The sequence below is a fragment of the Rhipicephalus sanguineus genome, chromosome 1 (genome assembly GCF_013339695.2).
Source record: "Rhipicephalus sanguineus isolate Rsan-2018 chromosome 1, BIME_Rsan_1.4, whole genome shotgun sequence".
Taxonomy (NCBI): Eukaryota; Metazoa; Arthropoda; class Arachnida; order Ixodida; family Ixodidae; genus Rhipicephalus; species Rhipicephalus sanguineus.
The window spans coordinates 265,550,985-265,572,087 of NC_051176.1; the positions used below are offsets into that span (position 1 = coordinate 265,550,985).

The 21,103-nt window shown below is 46.9% G+C and overlaps 2 protein-coding genes across 4 annotated transcripts in view; one reads left to right on the forward strand and one right to left on the reverse strand.

Annotated features, from left to right (window-relative positions):
* Window positions 1-3,803, reverse strand: part of LOC119378891 (uncharacterized) — a 43,003-nt gene extending 39,200 nt beyond the window's left edge. The window contains exon 1 of the mRNA XM_037647951.2: window positions 3,700-3,803. The gene's annotated coding sequence lies outside the window, so the exon portion shown is untranslated. The remainder of the gene's footprint in view (window positions 1-3,699) is intronic.
* Window positions 3,804-10,685: 6,882 nt separating this feature from the next.
* Window positions 10,686-21,103, forward strand: part of LOC119378893 (katanin p80 WD40 repeat-containing subunit B1) — a 198,405-nt gene continuing 187,987 nt past the window's right edge. For 2 of the 3 annotated variants that reach the window (XM_037647954.2, XM_037647955.2), the window contains exon 1: window positions 10,687-11,054. In XM_037647954.2, the coding sequence (XP_037503882.1) occupies window positions 11,021-11,054 (34 nt within the window). In that variant the 5' untranslated portion in view covers window positions 10,687-11,020. Of the gene's footprint in view, window positions 11,055-21,103 lie in introns of all 3 variants that reach the window. The other variant, XM_037647953.2, reaches the window with a different exon arrangement.

A 21,103-nucleotide genomic window follows, 5' to 3' on the forward strand; every position in this document is an offset into this window, starting at 1 on the left:
TAGCCGCATTGTGCGAAGTACACCGGAAAAAGCAGAACGGTAAAATTTTAATGCACGCTTTTTATGGCTTTAACCTTTTAATTTCATGGGGTTATCCTCAGATGATCACTTTCGGGGATACTTTCAGAAGATTTCACGTGATCGTTGGTTGAGGCATCAACATCTACTGGCAAAAGCTTTTTTGACACTGTACTAAGACGTAATCTAGAGAAGTGCTAAAGCAGAGTGCCAAGCACCGCGATACCAAGTATCCATGAAAGTGAGCAACCACGGCCACAGGGCCAACGACAGGACAGATATTTGAAAGGATGGTGCACAAATGTGAAGCGGCTTACTCAGGCCACTTAATGCCATGAACAGGTCAGGCTCTCGTCGATTTTATATAACGAAACTACAGCGATGTTTAACTCAACTTGCTATTGGAAACTGCTTTTGTAGATAGAGCGCTATCCTAATGTCGCGACGTGGCTAGTGGAATTCATCGGTTTTACGATTTATAATGTTGAGATCATAGGCGTGTGCAGAGTTCTTCATTAGGGGAGGCCCCCCCCTTCGTTGGTCGAGTCCGAAAAAACAAGCTCCGCAATGGATGCAAACATGAAAATGAAGCGATGACATGCTTTTCACAAAGGCCTGCCATTGGTCCCCGGTACAGTGTAGTGACTGTAGTCGCCAGCTTTCCAGGGTAAAGCTGGAAAGTAAACAGTTATTTGAATGCAGCATCAGTGGTCCTTGGTCGCCATTATTGTCAGAAAACATGGGTAGCAATAACCCTGCGCATTAAAAATGACGTGAAAGGTCCGACTAAGAAGTTATGGGGCAGAATTGGCGCCCCCTATTAGATGATTAAGGGGCCGACCACACTCCTGCCACCCTCGGGCGCATGCCTATGGTTCAGATAACCGGCACAACGATTGTGTGTCGTGCTAAAGATTGACCACGAAAACAACCCAGCGTCAGTAAGTGGACTGGCGCACGTGTACAAACGCTCGATCTTGGCGCTATCAAAGAATACGAGTGCGCAGAATCGCACTCGCTCAGGGTGAGGACAACTGCGTCACATGGCCACCATTCTGATAGTAGCCTTTGCTTACGGTAAGCAAGCATGCTGGTCCCGACAGATTTATTGTGCGCTCTATGGTAAAGAACTCCAGGAATTGTTACGAATCTGGATGCAGTACGCCGATCGCAGTTGATAGGAAGTGGTGTGCTTTCGTGCTGTATCGCTTGTGCCAGAGGCCAAAAAAAAAAAGGCTTTAACAAGCGTTTACAGCAACGAACTGTAGAATGATGCTTCTAAAACGTATCAGAATGGCATGTTAGAAAAGCACGTGTTTCTGGGCCAGTTGGTTCATAATTGCAGAATGGAGAAGCACAAAACTTGGGACATGGCCGGGCAGTGTGATGTTCCGTACTGCACCGAACAATTCCCATTCCGAGACATGAGAATTCCATATTTCAGGCATGCTTCCCCTGCATACTTCGAAAAAATATATATATATATATATGTGTGTGTGTGTGAGTTTCGAGTCCTACACCCGGAGTGAACGAGAAATCGCTTGTTATAATTATCAGAAACGAACCTCAAAGGCTATTCTTTAGCGTGCTGGGGTGCTATTCTGGACACTCAAATTCTGCCATCTTCTGCCACTTTAAGCCAATCGAAGAGGCCGTAGCAGCCGTAGAGTTTCCTACAATTACCTAGAGGAAACTCTGGTGCTGCGATCGTTCAGCCACCATGGGAATGATGGGTAGTACACGGATTTGCCTCATCATCGTGCTTACGGCTTCGAATGCTCTAGTGGCTTTGTTTATTGCTGTGTTTTGGCATTCGTTTCGGATAAAATAGACCGTTGTAAACTTCGCAACCAGATTTGAATTGGTGAGCCTAAAAAGGTTAAAGTGGTGAAGTGGAACTGCTGACTTGCTGAACTTCGTTTTGCGACGAAGCGGATGCAGGCGACGCGAAGCTTAGACAATTCCATGTACTACACATCATTCCCATGCTGGCTGAAGAGCCATGCGTTTCAGCTCCCATAGACACTAGCGCCAGAGTTCCTTCTAGTAAGTATTGCAGGAAACTCTATGGTAGCAGCCTTTCGGGCCAATCAGACTTGACCAATGGCAGAATTCGACAATCCACGAATAGTCAGTAAGCGCGACAGACAAGGACGTAGAAGAAAACCAACAAGGACACGGCGCTTTCCAACAACATAGTGGAATTCGACAATGTCCAAATATGGAGGATAATCGCCAGGGACGATTGCAGCAGAAGAAAATATGTCGTGACCGCTATGTTTTAGAGAGAAATTTCACCATTCCTGAAATTCCCTGCAATCGCAAAGATTCCCTTTTTCCCTTTCGTCCAAAATGGCGGCTGAAAATGATTGAGATCAGTGGTGGTGTACGAAGATGCTAGAAATATGCACGGAACACTGAGAACAGTTCGTTCTATTCATACACCGTTCTGTCCAAATTTGTGTTTCTCTATTCTTTAAGAGGTGAATGGCATATTTGATTGTCAACGCACAGACCAATGTGCAGCTTCTGCGTAGTCAAGTTCTGCCATTCAATAATAAAGCATGAATTAAACTGAACAATACATACAAAAGGTGGCGCTCCCACGAGTACGTCGGAAAAAAGCCCACATATTCGTTACTTCACAAAGCAGCACTTCAGCGTGTCACACAAGCACATATGCGCTGTTCAACTTTTAATGAAAGCATGCAGGCGTGCGCAGTCGGAAATTGTTGGGGGTCTGGACCCCACTTATGTGTGATCATGTGTTTGTATGTGAAACTGCACAAAATTTTTGAGGGCGGGAGTGGTGAGGGGGTCACTCCCCGAACCACCCGCTAGCACTGAAACCATGCATGCGATTTGTGAATTGGTTCCGCGCGCCCCCAGGTGAAAATTTCTTATTCTAGCTGTTCCCCTATATAGCACATATTTTTGCTGTAATGTTGTAACTTGTAATGACGTTGATGATGTTGTCTTGTGTTGAGCAACATTGGGCACCTTCAGGCAGTGTTGACAGAATGTAAAAGTAGCAGAAGCGTAGCCAGAAATTTTTTTCGGCGGGGGGGGGGGGGGTCAACAATTTTTTTAATGTTCGTGCGTGCGTTGGTATGTGCGCGTGTATATATACACATGCAAAATCGAAAGATTTCGGGGTGTGTTTCAACCCCCCCAACCCCCCTTCTGGCTACGCCCCTGAAAAGTAGCGATGTTGCTGGAATGTGACAACCACTGATATTAAATAAACAACGTTGCACGAATGTGATGGGGTTTTGTGCACACAGTACGTATAGTTATCGGTTTCGTCACCTTTTCATCAATACAATTTACCAAATGATCAAAAATTTGGGTAAGCAGCTGGGATCGTAATTCAAGAGTTGTTGCGCAGCACAAACATGCGGAGATAAAGATGTCAAGACGTAACTTCAGCATATTCACAGCGTTTAGATCCCCAAATGACTGAAGGCACGCACCAATCATTGCATTACTACCGGAGAATTTTCCAGCTGTGGATCGGCTGTTTAGCGGGGCCGGACGAGTTGCAAACGCCGATGCTTCCTCAGCAGGTGTGTCACTACGCGAAGTATGCCGGCTTCGGTTGCTTTCGCGCTTTTTCTGGAGGCGTGCATTCGAGACCTACGAGGTAAATAAGATGAAGCGCAATATCTTCCAAAGCCTCACCAGTTTTGGTCCCACGTGGCGCGATGCGGAAGCCGGGGCAAGCGTTTCCAGTTTTTATTCACGAACTACGTCGGCTCGCGGAGCTCACGGCTGCGTTTGGGCTCTAACCACACTAACTGCTCTAACGGCTAATAGTTTAGTTATCTCCTTGGCGCTGGAAGTTGTCGGCGGAGCTTCTTTGTAGCTGTGTTTTCGCCTGAGTTTGGTGCAGCATCGTCTGGAGCACCGGTGGATAGAGTACTTTCAAGCGCGCCACGTTGTTGAACGCGAATCAGCAACCGAAGCCATACCGGGCATACAAGCGAAGCATCCGCATGCAGTTGGAGTGCTGTGGTGTGATGGGTGCTCGCGTTGTTTTGATAAGGTGTTGAAAGTGACACGATCAAGGCTGAAGAGTGTGCTCAGTGCTTTGACTGATCGCCGAATACGAAGGCGAGTCGCTGAACATGTACAGAGGTAGGTTTTCAGTTTCTCAATTTTCTTCGTAAACTGTGCGCCCGATATGTGGGATAGTCACTCATCAAATAAAGTTTTGCATTGGTTCGCATGAAGCAAATAATACGATGGGTACGTTTAATGCCTGCCGTATTCATTCCTTGAATGTGCTAGGAATTTTTGAGCTTTTGTTTTATGATCAGAGTAAACAATTCGAAACTGTGTTCACGTCAGCATAATTTACTGCTACTAAATCCTTCTTGCGGTATGGATTCCTCTGCGTGCACAGACGATGCTAGTCAGACGATCGTCTGAAAGTAAGGCTAGATTAAGTCATCGAAGTATATAGCAGCATATGCTATAATATATGTTCCTAAACACGAGTTTCACACTCGTTAAGAGAAATTTAATCTGTGCCCCATTTGTGTGTTTTTTGTGTTTGTGTTGAAAGTGTTTTCTGTAATAAAGTTGAACTTTGTCTTTCTCTGTTGCATCTGTTCGCATGTGTGACCACCAGCTCTGTGCAATGAGAAAAGGCTATGAATCGACGTATCAGCTGGACAAAAGCGCTACTTTTTTTTTTTTTTTGCAGTTGCCCATTGGTCAATCAGAGATTCAAAAGCACAGACGATTCCAGATTATTCCATAAGGTGCGACTCAAAGCTTTTGCTACTCCTAATGCCTAGCGAAGCCTGCGCGCCAGAGCCTTTTCGATTCATGCTCGAGCGCCGCCATCTTGCGTAAGCGATTGTTTTGCCGGTTTTCTACGTCGTAATATGAAATGATCATGGTCATGAAACGTTTAATGTGCCGGCCCAAGCGTTTTCGTGGGTGCTAGTTCACCGTAGCACTGTTTCTTTATTTGATATGGATACAAAATTGCAACGTTACCAGTCTAAGATGGCGGCGCTTGAGCGCGTCCGGAAAATGGTGTATATATAATAACGCAGTGCATGCTGCACAGACACCGTCGAAATCCCGTTGGTAACATTCACACATTGATTGATGAAAATATGTGGCTCAATGTTAACGTTCTGATTACGCCTATACATTGTGCCAACGTGATTCCAGGAGGACATTAACAACATTCAGCCAATGTTAGAAGGTAACATGGCATATGTTATCTCAGTGCCCCCCCCCCCCCCCCCCCCCCAGTACGTGGGTCGAGTTAAACGGTGACTTGCTTCACAATGGATGAAAAAAAAAAATGAAAATGAAGCGATGACGTGCTATCTTTCAATGGCCTGCCTTTGGTCCCTGGCTTTCCTGATTTAAAGATGGGAAGTAAGTTCTAGGTAATGCAACGTCAGGGGCCTTCGGCCGCCATTATTGTCAAAGACCTGTGTGGCCATCACCCTGCTCTTTAAACAGTGATGGGACAGATCCGACCGACTAAACGTATGGGGCAGACCTCGCCTCCCCCCCCCCTCCCCAGATGATTAGGGGAGGCAGCTGTCGACCCCCCCCCCCACCCCTGCCCCCCTTGTGTGCACGCCTATGTCTATGGCCATGTCGCAGGTCCACGCCTCAATTTCGGGTCTTTGGAAAAAGATTAAAATCCTCGAACAATTTCTACAACTCTTGCTCTATCCGTGTACAGTCAATCAAAATCTAGAATTCTCTGCACTTACCACTGCAAAGATGGACAGGACAAGGAACGGCGAGCGAGAGTCCTTTGCAAGGCCATTGGCAACTGTCTACTATAGGGGAACCGATGATGATGATGATGCTCCTGAGAGCTACCTATACCAACTCGTGGAGATCGGCACTGCCATGTTTGTTTGTTTGTCGCCTAAAGGAGACTGACTCATACCCACGAGGGGAATTGGCCACACTGACAATTATAAAGGGAAATGTAAACCATATATGAACCGTCCAAAAGATAGAAGAACGAATCGCGATGTAAACATAAAGTGAAAGAGTTAAGAAATTCAAAAAGCCATGTGTCGTCAGCAGCGATGACCTTCTTTTTTTTTCGCCTTTGGGGCAGTGAGCTGTTTTCACAGCGAAGCGGGGGCGGCGCCAAAATATTTTTACCGGGGGGGAGGGGGTGTCGTTGTTCTTTCAGGGGTCATGGAGGCAGGGGATTTATGAGTTGTGTTTCAGATGCCAAGCAGCTTATGAACGAGGCCTGCCCCCATCCGGCGTGACCAGTGCCCCGCGTGCCACTAGACGTATGGAAGAAAGAAGAGAACGAAGTGCTGGCACGAGAGGAGAGCTCGCGCATGGTGTGCAGAAAGGAATGTTTGCCTGAGAAAACGGTACCACTAGATATATGGAAGAAAGAAGAGAACGAAATTTTCGCACGAGCGGCGAGCTCGCGCATGGTGTGCAGAAAGGAATGTTTGTCTGACATATGGACGTGCGATAGAGCGCTCGCTCCACTGCGGCGCGTGCTCTAGTATAAATCATGCAAGGTACCCACTACGCCATAAATCATGCAAGGTACCCACTTCGCCATAAGTCATCGTCATTCATGCAAGGTACCCACTACGCCATAAATCATGCAAGGTACCCTTAGATGCGAAGCAGCTGATGAACGAGGCCTGTCTCCCCTGCGTCGCGTCGACGTAGCCAGTGCCCCAGCCGATCCGGAGCGACGGACTCGCGAAGCCGAAGCGAAACGGGCGCGTTGACATCGCATTCTCAAACTTCAAGCTGCAACCTTTGCAGCAAGAGCCATTAACTTTATACCTTACGGACCAGGGGCGTAGCCAAGGGGGGGGGGGGGGGGGGGGGAGTTCAACCCCCCCCCCGAAATTTTTCAGTTTTGCTTACGTATATATACAGGCACACATACAAACGCACGCACAAACATACATAAAGTATGGTTGAACCCCCCCCCCCCGAAAAAAATTTCTGGCTACGCCCCTGTTACGGACCACAAGGCCGTTATACTCAAGGGAAAACGTTCCCCTGAGCTTAAAGTCATATATGACGAGTAACAACATCAGGGGAACCTCGAATAGAAGGACCATGAACAGTGATGAAGAAATTAAACATTTACAGAAATCAAAGTCGACTCATGGCTGCTTCGCATACTACTCAGGGTTCCATTTACGGGGAGATGGCGGGAATCCTTTGACATGCTTACTCTCAGGGAGCAGTTGCCCCCCCACCGGCGCCGCCCCTGCAGCGAAGTTGTTTAAGCCGGCCGTAAAAGCTGCATGATATGTACAAAAAAAACCCCTCGGAGCGTCTCGCGTTTCCTAGCAACCGCTAATACCACAGTTGCGCCGCACCTGCTCCGCGAGACCGGCACGCGCTTTCTTCGTCCTCTTCTTCATCGTCGTCGTCATCCTGATTCGCTGTGAAAACACGTGCGCCGATTGCTCCGGTGCGGGATGCCATAACTCTGATGGGTGAGACAACGAGTACAGAGAGAGAGAGAGAAATAAAGATAGAGAAAGAGAGAAATTTCAGGGGAAAAAAATTTCTTCGCGAGGCGAGATTCGAACCCGCGTACCCACAATCAGAAGGCGAGCGCCTTAACCACTCGGCTATCCAGGCACGCTAGCAGAGCATCTATAGCATAGCCTTGTATAGTATAGCAAGGGAAGTGAGGATGAGGGGAGAGAGTAAATGATAGCATAGAAAGAAATAGAGAGAACGAAACACAGAAAGAAAAAGGAGAAGAGGGAGAATCAAAGAAAGAGCGAAAGACATAGCGATAGAAAGAGAAGCGAGAAATGCAGAGAGAAACGGAAGATAGAGAAAGAAAGATAGAAATACCGAGAAAGAAATAGAGAGAAATAAAGATAGACAAAAGACACAAAAACAGACAAAAAGAGAAAGAAATAGAGGAGTAAAGAAAGAGAAAATTGATAAAACTTAGCAACACAGCAACAACCGGAACTGCGGTTCCCACTAGCTCCGCTGTCTCTAGCATCGCGCCTCCAGCGCAAGCTACGCTATTTATTTTACAAAATATGCCCAAAGCGCAGCAAAATAAAGAATTTTTTTTTTCAATCTCTGCACAGTGAATAGAACGTATACATAGTTGTTGATGTCTTGTCTTGTACTTATTTTTGACTAGAATATTTAGACACACGAATGTACAAAAAGGCCGACTCCGCATCCTAATGGGATCAACGAGGAATATGTCGGCTGGTGGCAGGCTCAATGGCTTCTGAAGGCTTAAGGCCTGTAACAGAAAAAAAAAAGGTTGTGCTTGGCAAAAAGCACTGCGTACCGCAGAAATATTTGCATGAGACTACGTAAACAGAAAAAGACCATACGCCAGTGACAACACCCAAGAGTACGGAGTGGTAGGCCACTAAAAAAAAATTACGAGCAGCCAGCGTTGAATATCACTTTTTCTTCAAAACAAGCATGCCTTATTTAACTTACCCAGCAATTTATAGCGCAAAATATTGATTATAAATTTATTGGGAGGTAATCTTTGTAAAAAATTTCATTTAAAGTGGTAGTCACGCCAGCCGTGATAAATTCTGTAAAGCTTTGGCATTTGCGTAACTAAAGGTTGGCTTGATTGATTGAAATAAGTTTAATGAGGTGCGTGACTGCGCACTAAAGGCTGGAGCTATGCAGTGGACTAGGATAAATATTATGCAGTAAATATCGAGGAAGTAATGTTAAAAAAAAAACCCAAAAAGACGGGGAAAAAGAGCCAATTTAGTCTGAACCTGTTTGCAAAATCAGCTGTGAATTCAAAAATATTCGATCAATTTCTTTTATCCTAGTTCACTGCACAGATATATATGTTGTAAATTATTATACAAAATTTAAGGCCAAAGTACATACTGAGGAAAAAGTTACGAAAGTTTGCGTCGCATGATTTGGAGAAAATTCTTATTTTGAGAAAAACGTGAACAAAAATTCAGAGCTTGCAAAACGTGTGCGTCCCCCTTGTTGTCGTTTTAGAGATTTAAAAGCAATTAGAAACACAAAGTTATATTTAATGGCATCATCTTTTGTAACAGTAGAAATTAAATTTATAAAGTATTTTGAATATCATTAATATAGACGAAACAACACTTTCGAAACCAACGCAATGTGGTTTCGGTTTCGCTATACGAGCATGGGGTATGGAAAACTTGCTGTAACTCGCAAACTAATGATAATAGGAGGATAATTTTTGTTGCAACATGTTTTTGAATGTTTGGGCGTGCACAAAAAAAAAAAAAAGAACTCAAAATCGACTTTTGAAGGTGTCCTACCACCTTTAAACACCACAAGGTTGCTGATATGCCACTTTAACACAGCAGTTGTTTTAAGGGTACTGATGCAAATTTTTGCAGCTGAGATAGCCTGCGCGAAATCTCAACAGCGAGTTTGGAAGGTAATTCACATGATTTTTGAAGTTAGCGCGCGCAACCCAGCGCTGCGCCTCGCGACTCTGACATCATGTAAGGTGACCTGAAGGCTGAAAGTGACACCCCAACTTCCGCAGCGTCACCACTGCAGCCGATCTCCGGGCTACAACCATTCCTTCCTCCATGGCTACAACAGTGGTGCGATCTTGCACGCGTTACAAAATAACCACGGAGGCGTGGCATTACATCCAGCCGCACGTGACCGCGCATGCCGCACGCGAATGGCCCATTTGAACCGCGGCAGACGTCACGGCTCTGCATTGACCAATCGCGTGCGGCCACGTGCGGCTGGTTGTCATGCCACGCCTCCGTGTTTATTTTGTAACGCGGACAAGATCGCACCACAGGTAGAAATGATGACTTCATAGTCGCCATTTCCATTTTGCCGCGCTTGCGCCAGCAGACGAATTCGGCGGCTGCTCGCGAGTCCGTGCCCGCGACGATGACGGCGACATCATCGGGCAGTACTTGCGGCAGGCAACAATGCGAGCAGACATGGAGCAGACCATGAGCAGACGATACGATGCGGGCAGTGGCGTCAGGGTAACAGGGTAAAATATAACGACACGATTTATTTGTGAATACTGATCTACCTCGTTTATCAAACGCACTAAAGGCACAAAACCGATAAGGAAAGCGCGTGATAAGGATAAGGTTTGTTTTAGGCTTTCGCCTTATTGAGTACATGATCTGGCAATGGAAACAATTAAAACGTAAGGTTCACCACATTGTACAGACGTCATCGCTCTTCTAGAACATGATGGAAGCAAAACTAGCGTGATATGCGGCTTTTTACTCTCGGGAACGCAACGCGAATAAATAACCAAGTCTCACCACACTCGTTTAGCCGAAATAACTCCCGCCACGTTTCCACTGCCAATATCGCTACCGACATCAGCGCCCCCTTTAACTCACAGAACTAAATTTTTCATGAAATACCAAAAATTACGCTATATATTTTCAGAAACAACATAAACGAAAATTTATATAGTATATTTTAGCAATTAATGGTGTTTAACGCAAATACAAAATTTGTATTTGAGATCATGTTTGAGATATTGTTGCACATCGTTTGCGCGCTTGCTGCTCCCTGATGGTCATATGTGTCATCACAGTCACCGTTCAGAGTTTTCGCTACTATACGTTTTTAGTATGCCGTGCGCTACATCCACGCTTGCTCTGCCGAGGCGGACGAGCCTTTTTTGTTTAGACCAATCACGTTGCAGGATTTTAAAATTGTCGTACAGAGGGAGCAGCTGTCTGCAGTCAAAGCAAAGCGATCTTGGTCTGGATGTGGCGTTCCACAACTGGAGTGGTATTAACAACGCGTGCTGTGTGTGGGTAATTCGGCGTCGTGCATTTCAGTGAGCTCTGCGGCGGACACTTGGACCATTTTTTCACCATGTCTCCACCGTGGTTGACACCTTAAAAGAATACCAAATGGCGTGACGTACCAAGAGAACTTAACGTATCATGCGTGGTCAACTGTTCATGTGTAAGAGGCCAAATTTTTGTGTAGGATTACCTTTTGATTTCCGGGACTAACGACGATGGCCAAAGCTACAAAGCGAGCATGGAAACTTCGTAAGTCATCTTTTGTTAACTCTACGTCTTAAGCGAAGTGCAAGCTTTGCCTGCAAGTGTGGCATTTTTGACGAAATATTGCTATGGTACCATTCATTGATTTGGTGTGCCCGAAGTGATCGGTTACCATCGCTCACTGCATACGTATTATTGATTACGTTGCTATCGTTATGGTCCGTAACGGCACATTTTGTGGAGAAGCACGAGTTACGTGAATTTGCCTGTAAATACTTGCGAATGTGATTCAGCTCCGTAACTCGTTAGGTTTTGGCGCTTACTATGATCTTAAATCAGTTTGCGTGCAAGTGCTTACAGTATTTATACCCGTCATACCTGAGAGATGACCGTTGCACAGTACAACTGCTTTAGTAGGCAGTTCACAGTGCAGCGGGAGTTCACGAACATCATTTGTTGCCGCATTTAACTCTGGTCCGCGCTTTCGTTGGACACTGCAGTTTTGGCGCAGGCTTTATAGGTAAATTTCCGTGCTTAGTGACATATATGTAACCCGTGAATATTAAGCAGCTGGGCCGAAGTTTTCGTAGGCGTGCAGATGATTTATACACAGGCTCGATTTCTCTGAGAAAATTGTTTGGACTTACGATGGAAATGAAGTAACAAAAGTAGCGCAGTTACACTTGCAATGCATGAAAGTCGCGTAGTGCCGTCGTCTTTAGCTTTTCCCCCGCCCATCTTATGACTGAAAATGGTTATCACTTTGCACTGATTAGTAGTTAATTCCACTTTTGGTTTATCGCAAGGGCGGTGCTTAGTTTGAAGCACCTTGTTCGTGCTATTTCCTTCTTTTTTTCAGAACGTTATAATGAAATCGAAGGTATCGGCATTTTCGTTGCTGTGCTGGTTCATAAACACTTCTATGGACGTAAAATTCTGAAAGCAAAATATTGGACTGGTGCTTGCTGATAAGCAATATTCATGTACCAGGTGAATCCACATGTCTACCTTATGCTTTCGATGCTTAGGAAGGCATGTTCATTAACCTGTTGCATGTGTTTTGTTAAAATTTATTTCGTGTATACCTACCACCGAACCGCTAAACACCAGTAATAACCTATCACGAACCACATTATCTGTGCGTTTGCTTGAAGACAGGACGAATCAACACGTGCGAAGTATTCATAACTGCCGCGAAATTTTCTGCCTTGCGGGCTCCGTTATACCCGACGATGACAGAAGTACGGCGCTCACATGGGCAAGTCAGAGTACCGATCGAGCGCGATGAAGTGTGCTTGAAAATGACGCGTAACAGCGATCAACTTGCGTTTGTGTCGCTCTTCGTCGCCTCAAGGACGATTGAGAGTGCTTACATGACAGCGAGATGATCCTACTGCGATCGTGCATTACCGCAGCCTGGAACATGGGTTGCGCTCTGTTGCCTGATTGTTACTTATCCGTTGTATTTGGTCAGTTACCAACAGCGAGCAATTTCCAGCGGTGTCACGACTTCTCTCTCTTTCCTCGTAAGTCCAATCGCTCACCCTCTCTGTTTCCTTTGCGCACGCACGCACGCACGCACGCACGCACGCACACACACACACACACACACACACACACACACACACACACACACACACACACACACACACACACACACACACACACACAACACAAAAGACCATGTCCTTGCCTATATAGTTCGCCTTGTTCAGGGCGCAGGCAGAATATCTTTCCGAGGGGGGTATGGTTCAATCATCTTTATGTATACGTTCGTGCGTGTGTTTGTATGTGTGCGCGCGTATATATCTACATGCAAAATTTAAAAAAAAAAAGAAATCCTTCCCCCTGGCTACGCCAATGTACTTGATGTAACGCAATTAGCTGTCCGGTGCGTAATTTCGCCCGTTTATCGTTTGTATCATGTCTCGCAATCTTGCTAGCGCAATCTGTTGCGAAATTGGCTATCTTGCAGACCCTGTTATCGGTTCGTCCGTGTGTGTCAAGCGCGCTTCCTCGAGAGACAGCAGCTTTATGCCGTATTCATAATCGGATGCACAAAATATCGCTTGGATTTTCGTTCATGTCGTTGCGGGAAATTCGAAGCGTACTACGTGCTGAATCAGCGTGCGTTGCTGCCTTCATGCTTTGCCAAGCGACGACGTGTTGCGAGCGCGTGCAGAAGGTGCGGACTAATTCGAAAGTACATGGGATATGTGTCAGTTTGTGCAGCAGTTGTGGGTTAATGTAACGCGGTTAAGCATTTCTTACACTCTTTTGCTGTTTGTCGCAGTTCCGTGACATAAACTAAAACGCGTTCTTGGGCTACTTGGTGCATGGTCTGACAAAAATTTGGAGGCACAAAGCTACAGGACGTGAAAAGACGGGACTGGTGCCAACAATCCCGTCTTTTCTTGTCCTGTTCCTTTGTGCCTCCAAATTTTTGTCAGACCGTGACATAAAGTATTCTAATTAAACTCGTCAGTCAGACTGAGGGGATTAAGTGAGCAAAGGCTAGAGTACCGTATCCTGTTTAGTCATGTAGCAATTCTCGTTTGGAAAATAACACTACAGAAGAAGCGTTATAATTAAACAAATTTTTTTTTTTTTTTACTACAACGCTCCAAGAATGCTTCATGGGTGCGTGAGTTAGGTTTCGCGAATTCGAACCGTGTTTACAGGCTTCCACGAGGTGAGTGAGGCTGTCTTTACAAGCCAAAGAACACACATTTGCCTAGTAAGATAACAAATGGGATTCGTACTGTGCGTTTAACCAACCTGAAAACTTATCGCCATAGGGCATTAATCCGTATAAGCACGCTTATGCGCTGCACACACCTGTAAGCGCAGTTCAGATATTTTCTTCACCCAAAGCAGAAACGCCGGTGATGAGATAATTAGCCGACAGAACCGCTACGCACCCTGTATTACAGTTTAAAATGTACATGTGCGACAGTCATTGATTAGGCATCAGAATGATCGCTAGCCGTCTACGACAACCTGTGGGAACTGGTACTTGTCTTTAGTGATGGAGTATATTGAATCTATTGAACGGTGCATAGACGTAATTATCTGGGAACCGCGATTCGATTTTCCTTTTGCTGCATTGAATCGGTTGCATTTTGATACCTTAAAAATAGTATCTGGGGTTTTACGTGCCAAAACCAAGATATGGTTATGAGGCACGCCGTAGTAGAATGCTCCGGAAATTTCGACCATCTTTAAGGTGCACTGACATCGCACAGTACACGGACCTTTAGCATTTCGCCTCCATCAAAATGCGACCTCCGCAGCCGGGATCGAACCCGCGACTTTCGGATTAGCAGCCGAGCACCATATAGGTTTCGATACCTTGAGAATCACATGTGGCATAACATATATGCAGTGTGCGTACATTGTGATCACCGAGCGTCAGCGCGCGGCCTTTTGTTGTTCCTGTGCTTGATTAGTCTTTCAGTACTGTCAGTAGGCTTTTACTGAACCACAACGAATCTCTGACGTCGTGCGTTGTGCATATAACTAGCCGCATCCAGCATGCATACTACGCGAGCGCATATTTCTGTGACCCGTTTGGCATCTCGGATAACGGAATGTGCCATGCTTTTACGCATGCAGTGGTTCAAGGTTTCGATTTTGTAAGCATTCTTACGCTCCGATTGTATTGATTCTTTTTAGTCCGTCCCACCGAGTCGCTGATCAAATTTATTGGGGTGGGAAGACCCACCCAATACGTGCGAGACATCGGCTTAGGGCAATAATGACATGGCATGGCAAGAACTTTATTATGGTCCAGAGAAACTACGGCCCGAGAGCAAAGCCCCCAGGCTAAGTCTGTGGCTCCGCCCACGTAGGCACCGGTAGGCTAAAGGCTTTCCCGATGGCGTGAGCTCTCCGGACGGCCAGGAATTGCAATAAGAACGGAAAATACAGAGTCGTCACACAGGAAATTCGATTACCTCCTCACCACATTTGGAGACGTCTATAGAAACTGTCGCTTTAACTGCAAGTGTTTTGATAGCCTTATTTAGCTTCACCGGGCAGGGGCGCATACAGTGCTAACCTTGTCGTGGAAAATCGCATACGTTCGAACACAGGTGGAAATACGTACAGACTGGTTATCAGGGCCAGACTTCCGTCGGCTCACAGCCTTTCCGGTCCCTTTTGTCTTGTCGCAGCGCATTTCAACCGTGGTTGTACAGATTAGTGCGCATTACGGCTGGCGGGTTTGCTGTCACGTTCACGAATTGCAGTGTGTGCCTCCTTTGTCTTGCCCCGTTCATCGTGAAATGGGGTGCGCAGATTTGCGAGACTATATCGCTCTCCTTTACTCGTCCTTCTTCGACTGGCGGTGCACTGCTGGCTGAAGCCTGTGGAGCGAACAACCTGAGGTTGTTGCACCACCGCCGCGAATTACGGTGGCGGCGGCGGCTTTTGTGTTGGGGCCGCCGCTGTATGCTTGTGCTCGGAGGAGCCCGTGTTTGGATGATCACGCCGAACTTTCGGAACCAGCTTCGCTGCTACATAAGCCACTGCCACCACTAGCTTCCTCTTCCGTTGTCTTAGCCAGTGTCTCTAACAACTGAGCGACTGACTGAGGGCGCTGATTTATAATGATCGAATTCCGCCAACCAAGTTCGCGCCTTGAGCAACATGAGAGGCCATAATAACTGCGCTATGGACCTATATGGGCTGAGACGATTATCTATATGAAAATCTAGAGGAACTTGAGTGACTGGAATAGCATCCCGGCGGAACCTACGGCCGACCGTGCCGCAGATTGACGTACTATTTGCGCTGGCAATGGTCGGGAAAATGGATGCAGTGTACCGCATGATGTTCTATACCACGTTGACGAGAGGGCGATATGGCGCTTCGGGCTGATGAGAAGGATAGGTGGTGTATATGTATAAAGTCCTGACTTATACACAATGATGAATTATTGTTGCTACCACCCAGGTATTTAGCAAAACACTCGAGACATAGTAGCACTGAAAGGGAACTGGTGGTGATAGCATTGCTGCCTATGACATGCACTTGTGCAAATAAAAGAGAATATTTTTGCGCGACTGGCAGGGTAACAGTCCTGAATAACAAATGCGATGACCTTTCTCAACGGACTCTAGAAAGTTACTTCTGATTTGTTTCCTTTTTCCCAGTACAACAATTTGTGCATGTCAAAAATGGCGACGTCCTTCGGGGCGTTTTGCACGCAGCTGTACTTCTGTGCTGTAGTTTTCACGAGCCATGATGAAAAACTGTTCTAAGGTTCTCATGTGCGGGAGAAATCATTGTTTCCGAGCTCTTCCATGGAAGAATTTCGTTTTGAGGGCGACACACACTTGCAAGGCCTGTTAGCCGTGGTACAGGTCAACGTGTGTCGAGTCTGCAGAGCCCTCTTGCGTTGAGGTCTCTATATCCGTTACGCACATATTCTTTTTTTTTTTGCTGCGTAATACTGATATACTGCTGCAGCGCACTTGCCGAGGGCCAGCTCGTGGTTTTGCATCGAAACGATTAAGCGTTCGAAAGTTCTGGTTCTTGTGATCTCCGCCGAAATGTGGAGATAATTAGCAGGTCAAAAATAGTGGGCGGCAGCGTACTGTTCGCAGGGACGTTCCCGGGAATCGTGCGATTTGCTCGCGCCAAGAAATTTCGAGAATTTAGTGAACGAAGATTCGTAAAGCCCCGCTAACATCAGGGCTATAGCCTACAGCTGTCGTGGAAGTAGTGCAAGCTCTTCCCCGTGTACCTCCACGGAATTGGGGCCAATTTCGCAGGTATTTCAGGCAATGTACTGCGCGCGTGGGCCTCCAGTGTGGCGTCAATGAAGGCGGTCCATTCGCGCATGTCATGGTTCTCGGATGGCTGGAGTATCTTTTGTGGCGCTGCTTCCCAGCCGAGCGCGAAAGTTGCGTCGCTCGCGCACCTTTAGTCACACCCTCCATTCTCTTCCACGGCGTGAACGCATTGGGAGATTCCAGATTGCACTGTACGGTTGGCCCGTATGCACTGACCCTCCTCGCACGCTGCAGACGTGTCCAGCTCGCTTTGCACAGCGAAAGGCGTGCACCAGCGGGCGGCTACGTCCATCGGACACCTTTGTGTGCATTCACTCACGAGGTACTTACTTCCTAGGAACTGACCTTGATTTGAATAAAATAAAACGTCTTTTTCAAAGATTTTTTACACGTGTGATTTTTACGCGAAACTAAGTCTTTATCGTAAATATCGCAGGAAAAAAAAAAGCTGCCCGCATATTAATGGCTTCGGTCAAGAAATTTAATCAGTACAATGCTTGTTTCGTTTTTGTTTTGTTTTGTAATGCTTTTTATTTAAGTTATCGTACTGGTGATTACGTTTGCGTAAAAGTCGCGTAGAAGCCTCAGACGATGTATCTGTACACAAAAAATGTGCATCATTGGAAGGTCACTTACACAATATTGGTGGTAGAAGCGGCAGTTTTAATTTTCTTCCACTTTTCTTTCTTCACATTTACCTTACATTTACTACTAATAAAATCCCCTATACTTTCCTGGGCATTATTGTCTGTTAGGGCTCATTAACATTATTATCAGTGGCCTTTGTCGAGGTGGTAGAGTCACCAATCTTTTCAGTCTCTATATTTAGCTGAATATTAATAATTGCCGGGGTTTATCGTTTCGAAACCACGATATGATTACGAGGGACGCCGTAGTGGAGGGCTCCGGAAATTTCGACCACATGGGGTTCTTTAACGTGCAGCTAAATCGAAGTACACGGGCCTCAAGTATTTTCGCCTCCATCGAAAATGCTGTAGCTGAATATTAGACGCTGGCTTAATTATTATTAGATCCTATGAAACACGATTGAAGCACATAGTTGGGCAGTCAACTAAGATGAGTGGCGCTAAGGGCCCCGCCGACTACAAATATATGTGAGAAACTTGAATTATTACAAAAAAAAAGAAAAAGAGACAGTGCTACAGCTCAGACACACACACACTTAGCATTCCTGTTGCGGGTTGGATTCCCGGCCACAGCGGCTGCATTTCGATGGGGGCGAAATGCAAAGTACACCCATGGGCTTAGATTTAGGCAGACTTTAAAGAACCCCAGGTGATCGAAATTAATCCGGAGCCCCACACTACGGCGTGCCCCATAGTCATATCGTGGTTCTGGCACGTAAAATCACAGAAATTATTTTTTTTACCTTTCCTTTTATATCTCATTTATTTAAAGCGAATTCTCCCTCTTTCCTTGACTGGTTTTCGACGGTACCTCGGGAGGCGTGCAGCAAGCAAGCGGGCCTGACAGGCTCACAGTGGACATTTCAATGGACATACTTTGTTGCGAACCGTACGCCCACGTCGGGAATCTGATCGTCGTTTGAACTCTCTGCACCGCTGTTGGCACCGCCGGCTCATCGGCTCTGACGTAACGAGGTCTCTGCGGACCTGTTTCGGCTCACTCTATAGCGGTGCCTCGTCACTTTCGCATATCGGTTCGCATTGTGCGGTGGTGAGAAATGGCCGTGTTTCTCGCGTCGGTGTCGCGTTAAAACCGCCCCCCTGCAACCCGATCGTGAAGCTTTCGTTGCAGTGGGGGCTGCCGGTGGCGTTGCCGTTGTTGCACAGGCGTGCTTTGCGATCGCAACGGCGGACCTCCGTGCTTGCACCACAGCCGTCGCTGGCGTAGAGGCAGACCTGGCGGCGCCGTTCGCGAAGCGTGGCGTGCAGAGTGCGCGACAGCGTTGCGGGGGACCCTGCCAGTGGTGCTCGTCTTCCGAAAGGCCCCGCCGCCGTGCCTTTGGACCCGGCGAGAACCCTTTGTTCTCGAAGTAGAGGAGCTGCATGGGCATGATTAATTGCCTTGTCGAAGCTAATCGAGGATGAGGAGATATTTGTGAGAGTTTTAGAAAATATCTAGAACTCTCATCGCTTTCTGTGCGAGAGTTTCGATATAGCGCATGCGCAGTGCCGGCGGTATACCGCTGAATGAAAAGGCTTGGGGAGGCGGGAAGAGGGGTTGCGCTAAAGTTGATTTTGCTGCACTCGAGCCGTTTGTCTACCTCTAAAACTCACTGTCATGTACTGTAGAATATAGATCTATTTATTACACGCTGGGTGGCTAGTTGGTACATTGTTTCGAAGAAAGACGATGCGCAAGAAGGAGAGAAAGAACTTTAATAAAATAAGCCTGTTTTGTTACTGTGCCCTCGTCCAGGGCCTAATTGGCTATTGTGACTCGTCGGGCTTGGACAAGGGTCGCCATTTGGCTTCCCAAATCCAGTTCGGAGAGTCGCGCCTAGACAGCGTCTGCCGGACGCTGCGTGCACTGGTAGGTTACGTGTTCGAGTGCCGGTCTGAAGTCGCACCACGGACGTTTGTCGCTGCGTTTTTATTTTGTGAAGTCTGTCTAAGTGTGGGTATAGGTGTTCCTATGAACTCGGCGTCACTGCCTCGCCTGTTGAGTTTGGTGTGAGGTGGGGCTTCGGTTCGCCTTCTCAGTCTTTGTGCCTCGAGTGTGTTTCTCGGTGTGCCGCATGGGTGTCTGAGAGGCGTCCGTTCGAGCGGTATGTATCGCGGCTCGGCCGGCCATGCCTCGAGCCAGGCGGTTCGCCCGATCGTTGCCTTCCACTCCGGTGTGTGTGCCGGACGCCAGACTATGCCATGGTCCATTTGGAGACCTGATCCCAGCATGCGAAGGACTCCGACCGGTAGAACTCTCCGAAGGTAGAGTCGGCAGGCGTCTTGGTTATGGCGCTCGACTGCTGACCCGAAGGTCGCGGGATCGAATCCCGGCCGCGGCGGCTGCATTTTCGATGGAGGCGAAAATGTTTGAGGCCCGTGTACTTAGATTTAGGTGCACGTTAAAGAACCCCAGGTGGTCGAAATTTCCGGAGCCCTCCACTACGGCGTCTCTCATAATCAAATCGTAGTTTTGGGACGTTAAACCCCTGATATTATTATTAATGACTGGTTCATCACACACGGGAAAGAGACTACACATTTGCGCATGGGTCGTTTCTATCCCCCGTGTAACGTCTTCCTTTGATACATCATTTGATACATCGGTTTTCCAGCTGCGGTATGGTCTGCGGTTCGCACGCAGTTTACGGTCCGTTATCTATTCACTTGCTGGCGTACAGTCTGATCCTGTCGGAGAATTTGCCTATCGGAAGTAAATTCAAAAGTGCCGCATTTTAGAGTGGTGTGGGAGGACACGCTATCGCAGTTTTTCTCAGCTTTGTACCGCTTAGGTATCTTACATTAATTTAATTTGTAGTCACCGAACACGCACACGCGCGCACACAAACATTTTATTTGTCAGGCGTCTTTCCCTTAATAACTAGGGGCAAATTGAAGGGATCGAGTATTCTGAAGGCGCTGTCAAGGAGAGGTGGAGACGAACTGATGGAAAATTTACTGAAGACAATACTTGAGGCGCAGCTTCGGCTGCGCAATATGGCTGCAGTGCACCTGCCAAGGAGGTGGAGGTCACTGCATTCGAGCATCGTGGGGCTCCCTCGTATCTCCAGTAGGCCGCGCAGGTAGCGGCGAACCTTTAAGCTGCCTGCAGAGTTCGCATCTATTTTTGTGTTGTGTTGTATGCTTGAGTCAGCTCGAGGACTGCGGCAGGTCTCACGAACGGAATGACAGGAGCAGCTGCTCAGTTCTTTCTCGAGGCGGCCCTCACTGCTGGCGCACGTGCATCTGACGTCACTGACAAACACTTGCGGAGCGCAGCCCGTTGCTGCGCGTGCGTCTGCACGCATGTCGTAAATAATGTCGTCGCAGGTGCCCAATTCTGTGGTTTTGTGCATTGGGGAAAAAATCTCGGAACTCGCAGGTTATACATTTTCTCACGGCAAGCCGTGGATTGTCGTATAGGATGTAGCTGTGCGCTAAGACACTGCGCCTTTTATACACACAAGCTTGACGTGATATTGTGTACTTATAGGAGGTTGCACACGAATCTAAACAGTAATTAAAAGGGTCACAGGAATATGGAAGCCCGAAAGCGTTGCCAAAAAAAGGTTAAAAATTGTCGGTATCATTTGGCGATGCGAAGAAAAGCTCTCTTGTTAGAATATTGGCTTCAGCTCGATGATTTACT